The sequence below is a fragment of the Apostichopus japonicus genome, chromosome 15, assembly GCF_037975245.1.
Source record: "Apostichopus japonicus isolate 1M-3 chromosome 15, ASM3797524v1, whole genome shotgun sequence".
Classification (NCBI taxonomy): Eukaryota; Metazoa; Echinodermata; class Holothuroidea; order Aspidochirotida; family Stichopodidae; genus Apostichopus; species Apostichopus japonicus.
Window position 1 is genome coordinate 3,320,355 of NC_092575.1, and position 18,604 is coordinate 3,338,958.

An 18,604-nucleotide genomic window follows, 5' to 3' on the forward strand; every position below is an offset into this window, starting at 1 on the left:
AGCGTATGTAGGCCTACTTCAGTTTCTTTTAACGAGCCGGCGGTATTGGGGACTGGGAAGGGGAACCGCCATGAAATGGAAGAGGAAACCCCTCCGCTACTTCCTGCCCATGATGCCACCAATGCTTCCGGTCCGTAACGCGAAAGGTCAGAAGATACTTACGTCGTGTTTGGATGAAAAACTTTCCTATCACGTATTGCCATTTAGTCATGCTACTGATTATACTGATAAAGGGTCAAAGGTTATATAGAAGTTATCCTACGATGATTTTGTAATGGTATATACCCCCCCCCCCCTGCCCTCCTTGGCACGCCCCAATGGCTAAGTTATCGTAAGCCATAGGAAGCTTCACTCGGTTTGCTCAGGCTTCAACAAGCTGTTACTGACAACCATCTTTACTGGAACATTTAGTTTATCTCAGTTTAAATATCTGGATCAGGAGGGACAACGAGACCCCATGAAAGAACAAAGGGGCGAAAGAAGAGGGAAAAAAACATTAAACAGAAATCGTGAAACCGCAAATCCCATAACAGTTCTTAAAATATATGTCTCAGTGAAGCATTAATTCTTCAAGCAATGACAATTTTAAAGAACGCAATGCGTCTATACAGTTTAAAGATAAACTTCTCAAAATGATCTAAGAATAATCTGGAGGTGGGACGTCGAGTTATTGTGAAAATTGTAAGCAGTTTTAAGCGTCTTAAGGAAATTTCTTGGAGATGTTGTTGAAACTCACTCAGTCATGTAAATGATTCAAACACGGTCAAAGTGTGCTTTAGTAACGGCGTGAGTCGTTCAGTGGAAACAAAACGTCACGGCGAGTACCTCCGGAACAACGAACCACGTTCTTGAATTCAGGGGCGTGATATTGGAAGTTATCAAAGGTGGGGGCAGAGAAATTGTTGCGTTGTAGATACTGCAGGGACCCAGTTGAAACATGTTTATATTTTATCTCGACATTTGCTTGTTTTTCTTTTAATTGTCAATTTGTCATTTCTCAAAAACATATTCGTATTTAATTTAAGACTTTTTCCTCAAAATGTTAACTTCTTGAATCAAGACTTGTACATTTTATGAAGAAAATTTCACTATTGTATATCAAAATTTAGGATCGGAATTTTTACTTTGTCAAAATTTCTACTAGGCCTATATACCTTGCGACTGATAGCTGGTATCGAAAGATTAGTTGATTCAATTTGACTTTATTTCAAAACTGAGTTGGACTACTCAGTCAAATTTTCGGCTTTTAATGTCGCCCTTTTATATTTAACCGAGATTACGACCATTTGCCTACCCTTGAAGCTCGGAGTTTCGTCTAAAATCTAAATAATAATAGACTATGTTGAGATTTGGAAAGAAATTCTTGATGACATATTGCCATAGAAATTGAAGTAGTTCAATTTCATTACGTGTTGCCCACTAATCTGATTGCCAAATGTCAATCATCAATATCCATCATGTTTCGTTGCCAGCATGTGTTGCCATAACATGACATCATATCAAAATTTGCATGAAGGTCATAACGTCATGTGTCTTTTGGCCAATTGCCAATTGCATGATAAGTCTGGTTAAAAAGTATAAGTCTTCTGTCCATTGGGGACCACCGTATTTAGAAGTGAAACTTACCATGTATGAATAAACTGGGAGGTGACGTCACATTTTTAATTGTTAGCTTACTCGGATGACGTGGTATCTGAATCCCACATTACAGGCAAGAGCATTATTCGACAAAGTAGTGAACCGCCACTCAGGCATATCATCCTGCGTAACCAATCGCCTAGCACACCTAGCTAGCACAGATATAGTTCAAGAAATAGTGTGTCGGTGTCCGCATTAAATTGTTTATTTTCGGAGTAAACAACTTAATCGGTGAGACGTCATATAAACAATCCAACGTGATCACGCTGAAGATGTCTTGGTTCTTCGCCATCGTTTGAAAGTCACCATTTCGTAGTTAACTGGTAAATTAACATTAGTCATTGTTACTTAGCCTACATTCATTGAACTTACTAATACTAGTAAGTAGTGGGCCTATCGCATAGGCCTATAGTATATGTTGTTATTGTTACTGTATTGGACCTAAAAAGTAAAATAGGCCTAAGAAACAGTTACTAGTCAGGCCTGGCCCTTATTCACAACCTTTGTAACTTTCAATGATGACTCAATCAATACCTCCAAATGTCAGTTTATTTCTGTAGGACCCAAGTCTTTAGTCTTGGTAATAATGGTAATAATTGTATATGCCTAACAGTAAGTTGACTAACAGTACTAGCCTAGCCTAACAAGTAACAGTACATTTGCCAGTTGGCTATGATCTGTGTTGTACTACACCCTTAGATACTTAATTACTAATATATGTAATCTATCCGCGTCAGATGTTGGTCAAACTGGGAAATAATATTCCGCTCCTCAGGGCCAATGGTACCCTCAAGTGTGGATCCATGAGGTGTGGGGGTTAACCCTCCATTTTAACCTTGAGCGCACAAAAATTCAAAAGAATACAGCCTAAAGTTAGGGCTTACTGTAGATCTAGGCTAGCCTAGACTCATGCTACAGATCAGCACTCACACATTGACACCTGTAGTCATAATTCATACTAGCCTACATCATTCAGTCTTGGCCTAGACAGAGTTGCTGTGTCGACTAAACATCAAGTGTAAGTGTAACTAGTACAAGGCCTAATTGAAGGGTATGGTATATAGTGTAAGACTTATACTGCGTGCTATGCATGTCATCTTATTGGTGTTATTGTTCTCTTCACTTACCCATTATTGTTATGTTAATGTCTGTATGGTATGCCTTGCAGCTGGTGTACTGCACTGCTATATGCAGTGCAGTGTTAGAGGAAATACAGTTCTGCACTCATTACCAACAGGTCTGTTAACATCTCTTCTATTTTATCTGTATCGCTTCTCGGCCTTTTGGGTAAGATCATGTGTAGTATCTGTTCCCTTTCTAGGGAAATGTTGATACACACCCGATGATGATCACACAGTCACAGTCTCGATGCAAGGGGACTGCTGGGTTGAGAGCGGATCAGTCGTTTGGTAGTTTGGTTTTCGCACTCAGGTTCTTTCCTGGGTGACTTTTCTTAAAAAGTATCTCTTCGATTGTGCCTTGTCCATCCATCCCTTTAAGTTGTACTGTACTCTACAGTATCATGGTGTACAGTAACTGCACTGATATACCAATACACACTTTAGTTAAGTTGCGGTGTGTTAGGTCAAATTACAGATTTTGCAATCACAATTATAATCTACAATGACCATATGAAAATGGTTAAACTTAGTATAATAATTGTAATTATTTATCCCATTTGTCCCATTTCTGTTTCTTGACATAAATATTGTCATGTACTAGTATGCTCTGTATTTAAGCTATTAGCTGTGTTGTAGGGTAGGTGAATGTGCTTCACATAATAGATCTAATAATTCTATTTTTCGAAGGTTGATTTTCAAAAGGTTTCCCCGCTAAAGTTTTCTCCTTTTCCATTTTTTTATCTTTTTTTCCTTGTGGTGACTAGGTTGAAAACTAAACCTCGTTTTTTCTAGCGTCCATCACATGTACCTACTTTTTTCTTTTTATACCAGACACCTGTATTGACTGTTGCATTCATGGGAGAAGAAAACAAATTTGAATTGAATTTTTCAATCATTTAAACTCAATATTAAACAGGTTTTACCCTGTATTTCTGAGGTGACAACAATATGAGTCTGTTAGTAGATCTGCAACAGTGCTAAATTTACAGTTAGGGAATTTATTAATTTTAATGACAATGTTTTTTTTATTTTTTTTTTTATTGCAAGGGCATGAATAATTACAGGAACATGAATGACTGAGTAGTGTAGTATTTAAAACATTTAACATTTGCATTGTTGATTTCAGGTATCAAGAAACTACCAGATAAAGTTCTTACCTTTCCAACCAACTGTTTCCCAAGCAAAAATAAGAGAAAAAGCAACAAGAAGTTTGGGTCAAGATGGATACATCTGCTATTGTTCAAGGTGTCCAGTTCCAGGTTGTGCAACATATGAACAAGACAGAATTAGAGGAATTCCTGGAGAAAGACGACAGAGTTCAGTCTATGGTGGACGATCACAGTGTTGTAAGAGAAATTTTCAACTTTGTTTTGGTTTCATGGAGTTTTTTTAGTCATGAATGTTGCTGCTGTGTTGACGTGTTGTGTATGCTATTTTTATAACATTTATTAATTATAGAAAATAGGTTTTGTTTTTCACAGGATAAGTTATAAGACAAATAAGTTGTATTCAATTGAAACATTTTGCCGTTGTAAGGGCAGGGATACGTGCAGATTTCTTCTAGTATCCTTAAAGTTCACGATTAATTTGTAATTAACATAACTATAGGGTAGCAGTGAAAATTGTCATATTCTTATTCTTATGCAAATGGAACAAGGCCAACCTGGCAAGAGACATCTGTTACAGAAGTATGTTTATAATGCTATATTCTTCGATGTTGATTTGAATGTGTGATTTTTTTTGTTTTGGGTGTTTTAATGTCTCTTAATAATATGAAAAACTGTAAATTGTGATCTATTATAATTAATTTGCTTAATGGGATAGTATGCATTAGCTGCATTAGCCATGAAGCAGATTGGGAAGACTACTTATTGTATTACTTTATATCTGATGCTGCATATCCTCAATCATTAGGTACTCTGTTGTGTCACCTGGCTCCAGATTACCCCCCCCCCTGCCCTGAAGAGGTTGGATGTTACCCCTTATATGTTTCTTCTTTGAAAATGGATGCATTTTTTTCACTGGGAAAATTTTTCATTTTTTTGGCAGGTGGTTGCGAAGAAAAAGGAGAAAGCAATGGTAATTAGTGAATCTCAAAGCCTGTCAGCTTTTAATTTGTCTAATGAATCGAGACTCTTGGAAAACAGACAAAAGCTTCTCAGTTTGCACGTCGAGAACAAGAACGCCAGAGAAAATTACGAGAGAAATAAAAGGAAACTAGGTAAATATTCAAAATATTGCTGGAGCAGCCTTTTCAGCTATGTTCACTATTAATAATCGTCTAATTTTACTCACAAATTTGTTTTGTATCGATATGCATATATTAATAAATGTAAATATATATATATATATATATATGTCAAGTAAGCAAAGCCCACCTCTATGTCACAAAGGCCAAATACTGCCCTCTTCCTTCTCATTCTACCACTGAACAGTTGGACATTTCAGTATTACATCAAGGGGGGGGGGGGGTGGGGGGAGGAGAGGGGTGTAAGGGAGTTGAGATGGGAGCTCAATACTTGCAGATAATAGAAGTGTTTTTTTTTGTATGAAACGTTTTTACATGGATGAAGTTGGTAATACACTCTTACACTCCCTACGTGCTCTACCCCTATCTCACCCTTTCAACTGGGCTTTATTGTAGCATGCATATTAAGTAACACAGGACCTGCGTCATTAGCTTGAAGAAGGTAGGGAGTTGGTGTACAACAAATTTATCAGTCATCACTTTTCTGAAATATTCCTGGAATAAGGGACGTGGGAAGGGGTGAAAGTTCCAGCAATTGGGAGTCATTTTGTCATGTCAGTTGGATTTCCTCGTCGAAGGCAAAACGAATCACTAATGATTGTGACGGTGTGTGTGCATATGACGCCTTCAGTAGTAAACAGAATGAGGCCAAAGGTACTGTACATACACGGTGTATTAATGTCACACTCGGGTTGTGACTCCATCTTACAGCATCATCATAGCAGAGGCCATCAAAGATAAATTTCCCAGTCAGTGCCAGATGCCTGCAGGCTGTATGTATAAAACTCTGTTATCGTTGTGACGTAGAGTGTGTCGGAATCTTTAAACTATTAAAAGGATTTGAACCTGAGAAACATTTCAGACCAAAGTGATCTCCTCCACTCAATGGTTGTTGAATAAGAGGTTCAGTTTGAGTAGAATCTTAAAGGGTATGAAGACTTGCGCACAAAGAAACGTCTCATGCCGCTAATCTGACCTAGTTTTGAACGAGTTGTAACAGAAGCGTTAGACACCACCATCGATCCCAGAAAATACATGCAAAGCTTGCAGTACCGTCGGTAATTAGACACTAGTGTACAGTCAGTACATACAGATGCTGTCAATACCCACAGCACAGTCTAGAAACGATACAGCAATTGACATTTCAGGTCCAGCTAAAGATAACAAGGTATCGCGTTTCATTACTGTCTGCATTTTGTAGAGTCAAGCAGAAAAACTTCACTTGCAAGCAACGGAAAGTTAACTTTTTTTCTGAGCGCGGCACACGGTTTGGGGCGAGTCTTCAATGCCTTTAAGATGATGAAATTTGTGAAAGAAAGTACTGATGTTAGAAAACTTAGAAACCTTCACAATTGCCAGGTATATTCTATTACTTGAGGAAAGACATGGATGTCTTTTTCCAATTTTGTTATGAAATATGGTGAGTCACAGGCACTGACAAAGTTTTCATTGACCCCCCCCCCTCTTTTTCCCTCTCCTTTTCTTTGCAACAGATGAAATAGCGAGCAAATATTCACTGGCAGCTGCAAAGAAAATGTTAGAGACGAGTGCTACGAAGAAAGAGGAAGATTCGGAGGTAAGAAAGGGTTAGAGTATATATAGGTTATCCTTTTAGTTTTGGAGACGGGAAAAGAAAAGGACCCCTCCTCCAGTGGCACGAAATATCACCACATTGTTTCCAAACACATGCGACAAACTCAGGAACAGAGTTTTCTCTCGTAACGAAACATTCATTAAGCTCTGCTTTGTAGACACAGAGGCTTCTCTGTGCTGTAAACAGATATCATAGTCTGACGTCTCTCCATGATAAGGTTTTAAAATTAGGAACATAGCATCATTTTACGATTCGGGTAGGACACAACCCCAGACATGATTTTGCAATGTTATAATAATGGATTTTACAATTTAGACACCAACCACTTATACATCTATACAACTATTCTGTATCCAATCTCTGTCTCTTTTCCTACACCCTACCCCCCCACCACCCTACCCCCCCACTCAAATATGTCTCTTGTTAATGTACAGTTTGAACTTACATCACAACATTGCATCTATATGATAATGAATTACATCACCTCACAACCTTAGCACCACCACGTTTTACCGTGCCTAAGAGATACAGTATCCAGTCCCATTTGCCCAACCAGTCACAAATCCCTCCCTGCCACACACCCTCTCGCAGTGAAATTGGATGCAGTATTAATACCCCCCCCCCAATTCCACGTAATTTTGGAATCCAATGGTGAAGCCTACATAACATTGAAGTTGCCTTGTGTATTCCCCCCCCCACCCCCACTATGTTCTGTAGAGTTGTGTTTTACTCACCAAGGTGATTTCATTGTAGCGTAGTAAAACCACGTTTTTTTTTTCGCCCTTTTGTTTCAGGATATAGCAACCAGTTTCATGGACGGCGAGATGACCGTGAACGAATTCTTACAGTCATTCCAGACTTGCAGACTCGAAGCCCATCTCAAGAGGATAAAAGCCGACAAGATGAGGGAACTCGTAAATAAATTACCGAACTATCAAAACGTGACATTCGCGAGCCCACACGCAGCCCCGACAATCGGACCACCTGTGGCGGCGCCTAGAGATCTCCCCAGGACACCGCATCCAACACCCATGTACCAGATGCCCCCCCAACCACCCATCCCATATGGCAAACCCATGCCGGCACCAAGAGTTCCGGTCTACGCCCCTGGAGTGCCTCAGAGCTACTCCAGTTATCAACCTCCCAACGGGGAGATAGCGTATTATTGAAGGAAAAAAAGGCCAAGTGGATCGTTCACAGCGTACCTGTATATGGAAGGCTGGATGTTATAACAAAACTCTGTATCCGAAATGTGTTTGAATTCATTTTGAAAAGCAGGATTTGTCCAACCTTTTTACCGTGGAGTGGCCGGATTTTTTTTCCCTTTTCGGAGCGTAATTGTGGTACTTTGCAAAGTGTTTGCCGACCACTGACTTCACAGCGCAACAAATAATTAAGTAATGGATCATGCTATGATTCATCACACTGTAGTTCGCCATCTGTGAATATTACCTCCGACCTCGGTATGTGGCTCAGGAGAAAAGATTGATCATCATCATATATTATACCAACTCCTTGCGAAGCCTACTCACGACATGACTTTACCGGGATTCCAAATGAGTTCAATCAGAATTTTGTGTTTACCTTTTTTGTTTTAATGTATTTTTTTTCAAACACATTTTGCATCCAGGATGAATTCATGCGGAATCCCCTTCGGTGTTAGTTTCGTCTTAAGGATGTGGTAACAAAACCATATTGCATGACCAGTCCATCATAATGGCATACATGAAGAGATGGTTTTCTCTCTTATTATTTAGAATAATATAGTCATAAATTATGAGAAGATAACAATTTTTTTCCCGTTCCAAACATGTACTGATAAATATGTCAGTGATTTGAGACAAAACAGTAGTGTAGGCACTATGGAACCTCCATGGGTATACTTGTGCATCATTCACCTTGTTCGTCACGTGCATCGTTCCAAGTCAGGGATCCGGAGGGTGACATCCCTATGTTCCGACGTCTCTATGTTCCAACGTCTCTATGTTCCGACAAAAAGAAAAAATTTGGAGCAACTTGTTTCATCCCAAAATTTGTTTGTATCAATACTAAGAAAAGTAGTTTTGCGATCCCAGTATTTTTGTGACCAAATTTTTTTTGGAACTCATTTTTTCCCCAAAAAAGTCCCAAAAATAATTTTTAGTCCGAAAAAAATTTGGTCCGAAAAAATGTTGGTAAAAAAAATTTTGAGTCCCAAAAAAATTTTGGTCACAAAAATATTGTGGTCTACAAAATTGCTTTCTTGGTACAAAAAATTTTTAGGATTTAAAAAAAAAAGGGTTCTGAATTATTTCTTTTTGTCAGAATATAGAGATGTCGGAACATAGAGATGTAACCATCCGGAGTAGAGCTGGAATTGTAGAAAGGGGGTGAAAAACGTCTAAAGTGACAAGAAATAGACAGCCCTTTTTCATCAAAGAAATATATGAAGTTTCACATGGTGAAGTGCATTATACAAGACTTAAGTCATTTAAGAACCTTGGGTGTCTAGTAGACCCATAGGTAAAGTTCACCCTGCCAATCTTTTTGTATGTTTTTTTTTTTCTTTTCTCGGTGCAGTTTATTACTGTCAACCTTATGATGAATATTTATATATTTGGGAATTTCCTTGGTGCTGATTGGAGTGTCAATATCTCGGCAGAAAATTATTATACCACTTCTACTCAGTAGTACCCTGATATGGAAAGGTGTATGAAGAACACAAAAAAAAAGAACAAAAAAAAAAGACAAGCTGAACGTGTCACGTTTTTCCACAGGGAGGGTGAACCTTCACTAAGTAGTGGTGTGTCACATGTGTGACCCCAGGCATGGTGAACCTTTACTAATTAGTGATGAAGATGAAGAGTGTAGGATTTTGCCATATTAGGAGTTTAGGATACTTAACACAAAATTTATTTGGTACAATTATCCAGAATTTTAAAGTGACTATAATTAATCGAGACAGGTATTAACGTTTGATTACTTGATATTTAATTGGCTTGTAAACTGATAATGTAGAATTAGATACAAAACCAAATTTTTTTTTTTTCTGCTTTGTAAAAATAATAATCGGAATTAACTTATGTGGTAATGCTGTATCTAAACTTTATAAAAAAAGAATAATTTTGTTTTTGTTTTATGATTGCAAATGAAATTGATGTGTGCCTGTAAATGTTGGGGGAAATGGTAGGATTGGCAGATGTATGTTTAAATTTCAATGATTATTAAATTGCTTTATCTGGTACAGATGATCACCCTATGAGGTCATTTTTCAGAGGACTTTCCGTATTTCAGAAAGCTCGGTTTCACACAGTTAAGACACAACTTTTTTTGTATATTATGTACTTTCGTGTCATGAAACGGACAGTTTGACCAATATGAATGTCCTGTTTCCATTGTCTAAAATTTCCCAGGTCAGTTTGTTATTACTCAATAACATATTTTTAAGTATGAAATATTATCGATATCCTGTCTCTCTATAAAGAGATTTAAGAGATATAAAATGAGAGATATAAATGATTTAGAACTGTAGAAACTGTCAGTATTCATTGCTTTGAAGCATGATATGGGATGACAGAATAATTTCATTGCAAGAGGCTTTGTCTTTTCTGTTCTTTACCATCATAAGTGGCCTGCGCTGAAAGTGATAATATGGTCTGAAATTTAAATAGTATATAACGCAGAGCTTCTGATTTTAAGTACATTGATCCAACTTCAAATTTCATAGCTTGCTCGATTGTTGACATTTAAAAAGTTCTAATTTATTCAACTTTATTAGGTCGAGTGCATTGCGCAATATTCTGTGATGTCATACCCGTACTGCACTCACTTACTGCTGTTGTTTTCCTTTAAAATTGAAATGGTGTTGTATCCAGAGAGCTTCAGCCACCACCCCCCCCCCCACCACTCTCCAGAATAAGATCAGGGAGGGAGAGTTGAACGACATTACATGTTAAACCCCATGAGTGGTGGTTGTGCCCCCTGGTCGTATGACCTTGTAATAAGACTGTAACTGTGTGGTGGGATGTAACTTTATGTTAATGAGATCAAGTGACCAGAATTCGGCGTTGCGAGTTAAGTGTCTGTCAATGCGCGACATCACAGATTATTGCACCATGCACCAGTTATATGATTTCATAACAAACATCAGGTGGAATTTTTCTAAGTTACTGATCAGTAAATTTAATTCGTCAATCGTGTTCCAGTCCGCAATTTCTCTCTGAAATTAATACCGGAGTGAACTAGGTAAGAGTTTAGTCGCACAGACGATCAAAGGCTCAAATATCGGGAAGACAATGTATCCATCCTTTTAAAGATATAGCCTCTGTGGCAGACATCTCGTTTCTAATGAACCATATGCTAATCCATATGCTAATTAGTTCATCAATTATACATTGAATAACCATGGTATCTGTATTAGCTAGCATTTTCTGTTTCTGTTCTACTGGTCAAAATCAGCATCTTGTTGGTTTATTAGCAATATCTACATGAATCATCAAGCATTAACAAAATTGCAATGTTATATTCACTTATGATGAAAATGTGTCTTTCAGATGAAGATAATGTAACAAACGTTGAAATTTAAATTAAAAAGGAAATATACCTGTTTTTAATACGATAACAATGGCTTCTAGGAAGCACTCTGTGTTTTTGTGTCCAAGTCTGAGCAAGAAGTTTCTGTTACATCTATTTTGAAAATGTGTCCTACTGTGATAATACTTTTTTTGTAATTTTAAATTTGTTTAGTTATCTATAAAAATTGTTTACCTTTGCACCATACTCAGTATCTCCATGATTATAATAATTTCTCACCCTCTAACTTATATACAGCTTAGCAAGGATTTAAAACTATTTGCTTCAGAAAGACTGCATGCTGGTGTGTGTGAATTTTTAGTCCCTTTGCTATTAACATACATGGGACATATATTGCCTTGTATTTCATTTAAAAAAAAAATTACCTTTATCAATCTCTGGTAGTGCATATACTTAATCAAATTTCTTAATATTTCATTTGAGAGGTCAGAAAAAGTTGCCCCTAGATATGTTAGAAAGACTGCTTATAATGGTCTATACTCAATTTCCATTGGTTTATCTTTAGGACCTCCTTACAGCCACTTTTTTTTTAACACTGGGGCAGTTGATAAGATCAGATTGAAGTTAAAAGAAAAGAAAGATTTGAAACATTAAAATGCAAACATTTTTTTGGGTAAAACGGGTGATCTTAATAGTCGCATCCACTTGTACCTTTTCCAGTTCAATCAATTAAGAAGGTTCAAAGTTGATTATCCTCTTGAATACATTTTATTTGGTTTAGACTCATCAATACTTGCTTACCTTAATTGCACACAACATGTTTCTTCCTTCACTTTAGCTGGTTGTATATCCAATTCCAGGATTATCTTAATATCAAAATTTTGACCAAGATTAATTTCATTGTAGTAAAACCTTGTGTAAGTTTGGGGAAATTCTTTGAGGCTGGTTGTAAATTTACGTTTGAAGATGAAGAATATTATCAGTATTTGAGATATATTATATTCTAGCATGTTTGGGAAAATATTGTGATGACCTAAAGATTTGTTTTGATAAAAAAATAAGGCTCAACTGCCATCAAAAATATTTTTTTTACTCGATTGAACATTTAGGCTTCTTATGAATGTGTCAGAAGACATGAGTTACTTGTTCCACATGTCCTGCAGAAAACATATAAATAGTAAAATTGACAATTTACATTTATTTTCATATTTGGCCATGAATAAAGCCTGTTGTAAATTTGATACTACAAAATCCTTTACCACTTATTGAACAGGAGGAGGAAGGTCATATGGCTACACTCTGTTACATGAGGTGGATCGGTACCTCGAGTCGATCATAAAATTTAAAGATCGACCAAGAATCGGCACCCCAGCGTCTTTAAGTGAAAAATTGGTAAAAGTAAGCTCCTTACAGGCTCTGATCCTTGAAACTATTCCAAAACATTTGAGGGGTGAGTAAAAATTGACAATTAAATTTTTCAGTGTGTTTAACTACTTTTAGGATAGGAGAGTTCTTTTTTCCCCTTCTTCCTTATAAGCATGGCTGACCATTTTTTGACCGTCTAGCATATTTGGGAAATTGGGGGCAGCATTGATAACCTTTAAAGATCTTCAGGGGCTTGTATATTTCAGCGTTAAAGTCACTGCAACATATTTTAGTTGGATGTTATCACTTTCTATCTTCTTTCCAAGTGTGTCGGAACACTCGACATCTTAGATTTATCTCTTTCGCAAGTACACAATTTTAATATGTTATTCTTGATACAGATGATGATAATACAATAGTAACTAAACTAATTATTTTGCTCAATGTTTTGGTTTTTTTTTTATGGCATGAGCTATTTCTGTAAAGGTTAAGAAATTACACGTAACTCAAAAGCTGCCAACTTGTCAGGTGAAGCTTGACTAGAGTGTTCATATTGACCTATGGTAGCTTATAAGGAACATTATAAGGTTACCTGAAAAAGTAAAAAATATTGAGAAAAATTTTGAGATTGAAAGTCAAAATTTTGAGTTTTTCAAGTTTGATTTGATCATATCACTGATAAACCTTTTATCATCCTGCAATATTTGAAAGACAGTTTGATTGATGCAGGTGAAGGAAAGCTAAAATTGTCCTTTTGGTTTGTTAATCCTGATCAGCTCCCATTGTCTTGCCCTCCCAAATTTCACCTAAAGAAAGGGGAACAAGTCATGACGTATGAGAGGGGTGCAATCGAACAGTACCCCAATCCTCTCCATGGGGTACCAACATGAAAATGAAACCAGATTTGAAGTTAAAAAACTTGTTCTAACATAAATTGTAAGGGGACTACAATGTTTTTTTTTACAAACATGTAACCAGGTCGTATTCCCCATCTGACCCAACTTTACTTGGGGCCTGATCACATATGACCAGATTATTGGAAACTTTATCAAATTAGTATAGCTTTCTTTCAATATCACTCTTCTGGCTCAAATGGAACAAGAGTACAGTTCATCATGCATAGGCCCAGGTTAAAACTATGTGGGGCCCTACGCCTTATTTTTATATATTTTTTTATTGCGGGAGGGGCCCTATTCCCCTACGACGGATGACATATCCATCAAATTAACTTTTTCTGGATTTCATACTTGCAGAGTCATCAACGATGTCCAGGAAGCCGATGTCTTGTTAAATCCAACTCAATGGTCACCAAAGGGGTAACGCAATTACTCTTGGCATAATGTCAATCAAAGCTGGATTTTCACTAATTTGCAACAAAAAAAAGGATTGTTACCTTCATGCGGGGCCATAAATTTGGGGGCCCTAGGCCATGTTTTACTTAGCCTATATCATAATGCAACACATAAGCACACCAAGACTTAAAGTGAACCTTTATAGTCCTGTGGTACCAGGTCCCAGGGAACCAGTGGACATTTCTCTGCCTCCCCCCCCCCCTCCTCCTATGGAAAAATGACTGCCTACATACTGTATGGCATGTCTGTGAAAAAAAAGCTGGAACACTTGACATTATATAATGTTATTAAAATCTCTATTATATTGTACTTTCCTGACCACCTTGGGTCAAAGCACATGAATCGAAATTTGTCATATTTAGTCTCTTTGCCACAACTCCAGCCACAGTTGAACTCACAGCAACAGATCAAATATCTCTCTTGCCAGGGAATACTTTAGGTGGTAACATTTTGTGCAGCACTTTTTGAGGCTTGTGACTCTTGCTTCTCATTAAATACTAAAAATATTATCATACTGTGAACTCAAAAAACTGTGACAAAACCTAAAATATGCCAAGCAAAATCTGAAAATGCTAAAATTACGAAGCTAAATTATTCTCCGACTTCAACGATAACATTATTTATGCTTCTTAATAATTATCTTACGGATCATCGAGAGAAAGACGTGGATGGTTTTTATCGAGGAGAACAAAAATGACCAAATAGCAAATAAATAACCTGATTTATTATTCAACCTTCTCTTATGAATATTCATAATACAGTCCGAAACATCACAATCATGGTGACTCGTCATTCAACCTTTTTTGTTGCCAAGGTTATTTAATTTGAAAATCAATGATTGATTATCTATTTGAATGAATCTATTTGGAAGTTGAACATGGTTATGTAAAAACATTAATTATTTTATTTACTTTATCATAGAGGCCCCTTTGTTGAGGGCTCCAAACTTAAAATCTCCACCCTAAAGGCATATCAGTCATAGATTTACCAAATGGTGACCTACAGTTCAAATATACACATTTGGTATGTAGCTTGATATCACCCTTGTAATTGCACTTTCCTTAAATTGGGTAAAAACATCAACAGGGAACCAGAGAGATTAGTATTCAGGACATAGAGATTCCCATATGAGGTGCGTGTCACTTTATGTGGCAGAGTGTGATGAGGTCGGGGTTCAAGGTATTTAACTCACATGAATGTATGAAGTGTTACATACACATCACATGCCTGCACATTGACATGACTGCTCGCTGTTAAAGGTCATCATCATGAATGAACCTCAAATATGCTAGAAAGTTCAATTATGGCCACTGGTGCCCATTATGTCAAAAAGCATTTAACTACCAATGTCAGGCCTCAGATTGTTTCCCTTCTTTAGGCTATATTCATAGATGTCCAATTTTCTCCATTTTTATGTGAGGATCTGTTAGATGGTCAGAGCCTTGACAGCCAATAAAAAGAAAAACCCTTTGAAAATTTTTATCAGCAAGCTAACATTTGCTGATGAAACTGATGTCCTTTAAAGTTACAAGCACCCGTAATGTATCAACCTCGCTAATTGATGTAACAAATGAAAATGACCAACTGTATATATGTCAAATTCAGTATCCACACAACAAGATTCAATGGTTATCTCAATATTTAAACTTTCTTTTGTTTGTCTGCTATCATAAATAAAAATTAAAAATATTAAAAATGGATCCCAGATAATCTATCATACTGTAAAGGTTATTCTCTCCTTATTTTGTTATTCTTACCCGAATCTTGTTTAAATTTGCTTTCGTTAAAAGGGACCCATCCTAACAATTTAAAAGAACCGAAAGCGAACCCTGCACACATTAAGGCTATAAGTACAAAGGGAGTCCTCTGAGCTCGGTCCTGCAGTTTCTTATATTCCTCCGCTCTCAACTGCCGGTACTTTTTCTCTTCCTGATGTTTGTCTATATTCGCGCGGTACCGCTTCTTCAAGAATTCGTCTATCACGTTCTCGGTGTGGGCGCTCCTGAACGTGGCCGTGAACTGGTCGCCCATTTCCCGGGCCCTGGGCCCTGTCGGGGCAGTGGCCTCGGAGTGATGCCGCTGCTGACCCATCCTGTCTCTGTGGGTGAGGATACCCTGGTCGTACCTCCTCCTCAGCTTGCCGTTGCCGAGGACGCTGTAGGCGTCGTTGATCTTCGAGAACATCTCCTGGGAAGACTTGGAGCCTTTGTTTCGATCGGGATGGTACTGCTTGGACAGTTTGTAGTACGCTGATTTGATTTGTGCTTGGGTTGCATTGTTTTGGAGTCCCAGGACTTGGTAAAGGTTAAATGTATAGTTCGTAGAGTATCCTCTCCGTGGTATATGACGGTTTGTGCGGGTGATTATGGGGAAGTGTGTTGTCTTCAGTCTCCACGATAAAGACCCCCATTGTGGTTTCTGTAGTTGCTGCATTTCAGTCCTAAAATGGGATTTTCACCTGGACGGGCAGGAAAAAAGCTCAAATGAGTTTTTGTGGTATGGTGTAATCGACAAATTTTGAAATGAATGAATCGTTTATAATTAATGTTGAAATAAGTCCCTATTTAAATGTCTCGTCCCCAAATTCAAATGGCTTCCAATGAAAGCAATTTATAGATCAACAAAAACTTAGGTCTAGTGAAATTTCAGTTCATAAAGTGCAATATAAATTAAATCGACCACAATGAATTTGCGATCAATTTACAATCTACTTAACCTCAGATACTTCAAATGATACGGATCCCCTGTAATGCTTGTGGCATGATTTTGTTCAGTTTTGCTGAAGTATATAAGCCCCTATTACAGTGACAGCAGACCTAGCTTGACCTAATTGGTACCTTGTCTCCCTTAGTTGATCATAACAATAAATTTCTTAATAAAACACACTAAACACTTTTGAAATACTATATAACAACACTTTAAGCAAACTATTATGTCAGCAGGACTTAATCTATTAATAATCTTCATTATAAGTTGTAAAGATAATTCAAGTTTCAAAAAAGTTTTAAAATAACTAACAAAACTTGTACTAAGTATATGCTCTACTGTTCTTTCTAACTAGCCTACTGAATTATTCCCAATAGCAGAGGCATAGAATTGTAGGCTTGGATGATCTATGGTATCTTTTCTATGCTAACATAGCAAATGTTCTTTGGATAACCGTAGAAACCATCTCTCTGACAAAAATAGCAGCTCCGTTTGAAATAATTGTTACTGTTTGACCTAGCAATGAAGACGTCACATGTGTCTATGCTACTGTAGTACTATTACTAAATATGCCTAAATAAGACGAAGGCTTAGTCTATTCCCAGTGTCTAAGAAAGTGTGTTAGCTTAAAAATTGGTGGTCTAACTTAACAATAACACTTACAGTTAAGGCCTAGAGTCCTTGGGCATAGCATAGGCCTTGGTTCTGTCACAGGCACTCGTAACGTTATCTAGGAGTATATATAAACACCGTGTTTATATATACTATACACCTAGATAACGTTACGAGTGCCTGTGGGTTCAGTTAGGCTACAATAACTTAGGCCTAGGAATCCGATACTTCTGCACACCACACACTTGATGTAAAGGGGGAAGGCTACTTGGCCTAGTTATACTAGTGCCAGTGGACGGATCGACCATTTCACCTTCTTGAAGACAGGGCAGACCTGCATCAGGGAATGTCCTTATCGCACCGGTGGTTTGATTGCAGTGTTATTGTTAATCCACAGCTAGCATGCAGCAACCGGTAAGATTGAGTAATCCATGTTAGATTGCCTGGAAAATATATCAAAACGAAAATAGCGCCATCTATTTTCATTGAGCCATTTGGCTAGATGGGTTGGAGAATACTATGCAATACCTCTATCATTGGCGAGCTCGAACTCTAAAGAGTCATTGTGGGTAAATTTGTGAGTGCCATGAAAGTGCCAAGCCATCTGCTATGATTAAATGGGTACGACATGTCTGTTGAAAGCTTCTATTTTTAGGTGATGACAACCTTGGAAATTGGCAGTTATTAAGAGGAGCAGTAAAGCGTGGTGCCACACCTGTAGGGATGAAAAATAGTGATACCTGCAGACCTGTCTACATAACCACTGACAATTATTCCACCCCTTTGGGTCTTGACATGGAGCAGCCAAAGATTTCATCCTAGCCTCTGGGTCGAGGAGGGAGGTGGGGGGGGGGGGTCAGATAGTTGGTAGAGGTGAAGGAATCCATGGCAAGCCTGGATAGTATCATTGTCAATATGTTATTTCCATATAACTATAAACAGTCACCTATTAAAATAAGCTAATGTAGGTGACAAGTTTTTAAGGCATTAGAGACTCGCCCCAAACCGTGTGCTGTTGCTTGCAAGTGGCGTTTTGTTTGTGTCGCTTACAAAATGCATACAGTAATGAAACGTGATATTTTCTTATCTCTAGCTGGACCTGAGATGTCCATCGCTGTATCGTTTATACCATGGAGGTAAAAACAGACTGTACACTAGTGTCTATTTACCGACAGTAGTTAGCTGTTTGTGTATTTTCTGGGATTGATGGTGTCCAACACTTCTGTTACACCTCATTCGAAACTAGGTCAGATTACCGACATTAGACGTTTCGTTTTGCGCGAGTCTTCACACCCTTTAAGACGAAGGGCCCGAGTAGGGGTGAAGGGGTGTGGCTGGACAGAATGTAGGTCTACCCACTATCCAGGGCTGCAAATACAACAGACCAAATTGATGATGGCTTAAGAAAAGAAACAAATAGGAGAGACATGCATAAAAAAGGAATAAAGGAAATTCA

At 37.7% G+C, this 18,604-nt stretch overlaps 2 protein-coding genes across 3 annotated transcripts; one reads left to right on the forward strand and one right to left on the reverse strand.

The window, feature by feature from the left end:
* Window positions 1-1,613: 1,613 nt before the first annotated feature.
* Window positions 1,614-12,909, forward strand: LOC139981629 (vacuolar protein sorting-associated protein 37B-like). Its single transcript, XM_071994160.1, has 5 exons — window positions 1,614-1,961; window positions 3,886-4,105; window positions 4,809-4,980; window positions 6,501-6,583; window positions 7,396-12,909. The coding sequence occupies exons 2-5, from the start codon at window positions 3,980-3,982 to the stop codon at window positions 7,768-7,770; spliced, it is 756 nt and encodes a 251-aa protein (XP_071850261.1). The 5' UTR covers window positions 1,614-1,961; window positions 3,886-3,979; the 3' UTR covers window positions 7,771-12,909.
* Window positions 9,228-17,616, reverse strand: LOC139981631 (uncharacterized). Of its 2 annotated transcripts, none has more exons than XM_071994161.1 (2): window positions 17,462-17,616; window positions 9,228-16,288 (listed from the first exon to the last, which is right to left on the reverse strand). In XM_071994161.1, the coding sequence occupies exon 2, from the start codon at window positions 16,261-16,263 to the stop codon at window positions 15,559-15,561; it is 705 nt and encodes a 234-aa protein (XP_071850262.1). In that variant the 5' UTR covers window positions 16,264-16,288; window positions 17,462-17,616; the 3' UTR covers window positions 9,228-15,558. The 2 variants fall into 2 exon arrangements, with proteins under 2 accessions (XP_071850262.1, XP_071850263.1); XM_071994162.1 differs by lacking the exon at window positions 17,462-17,616 and adding an exon at window positions 17,200-17,347.
* Window positions 17,617-18,604: the final 988 nt, after the last annotated feature.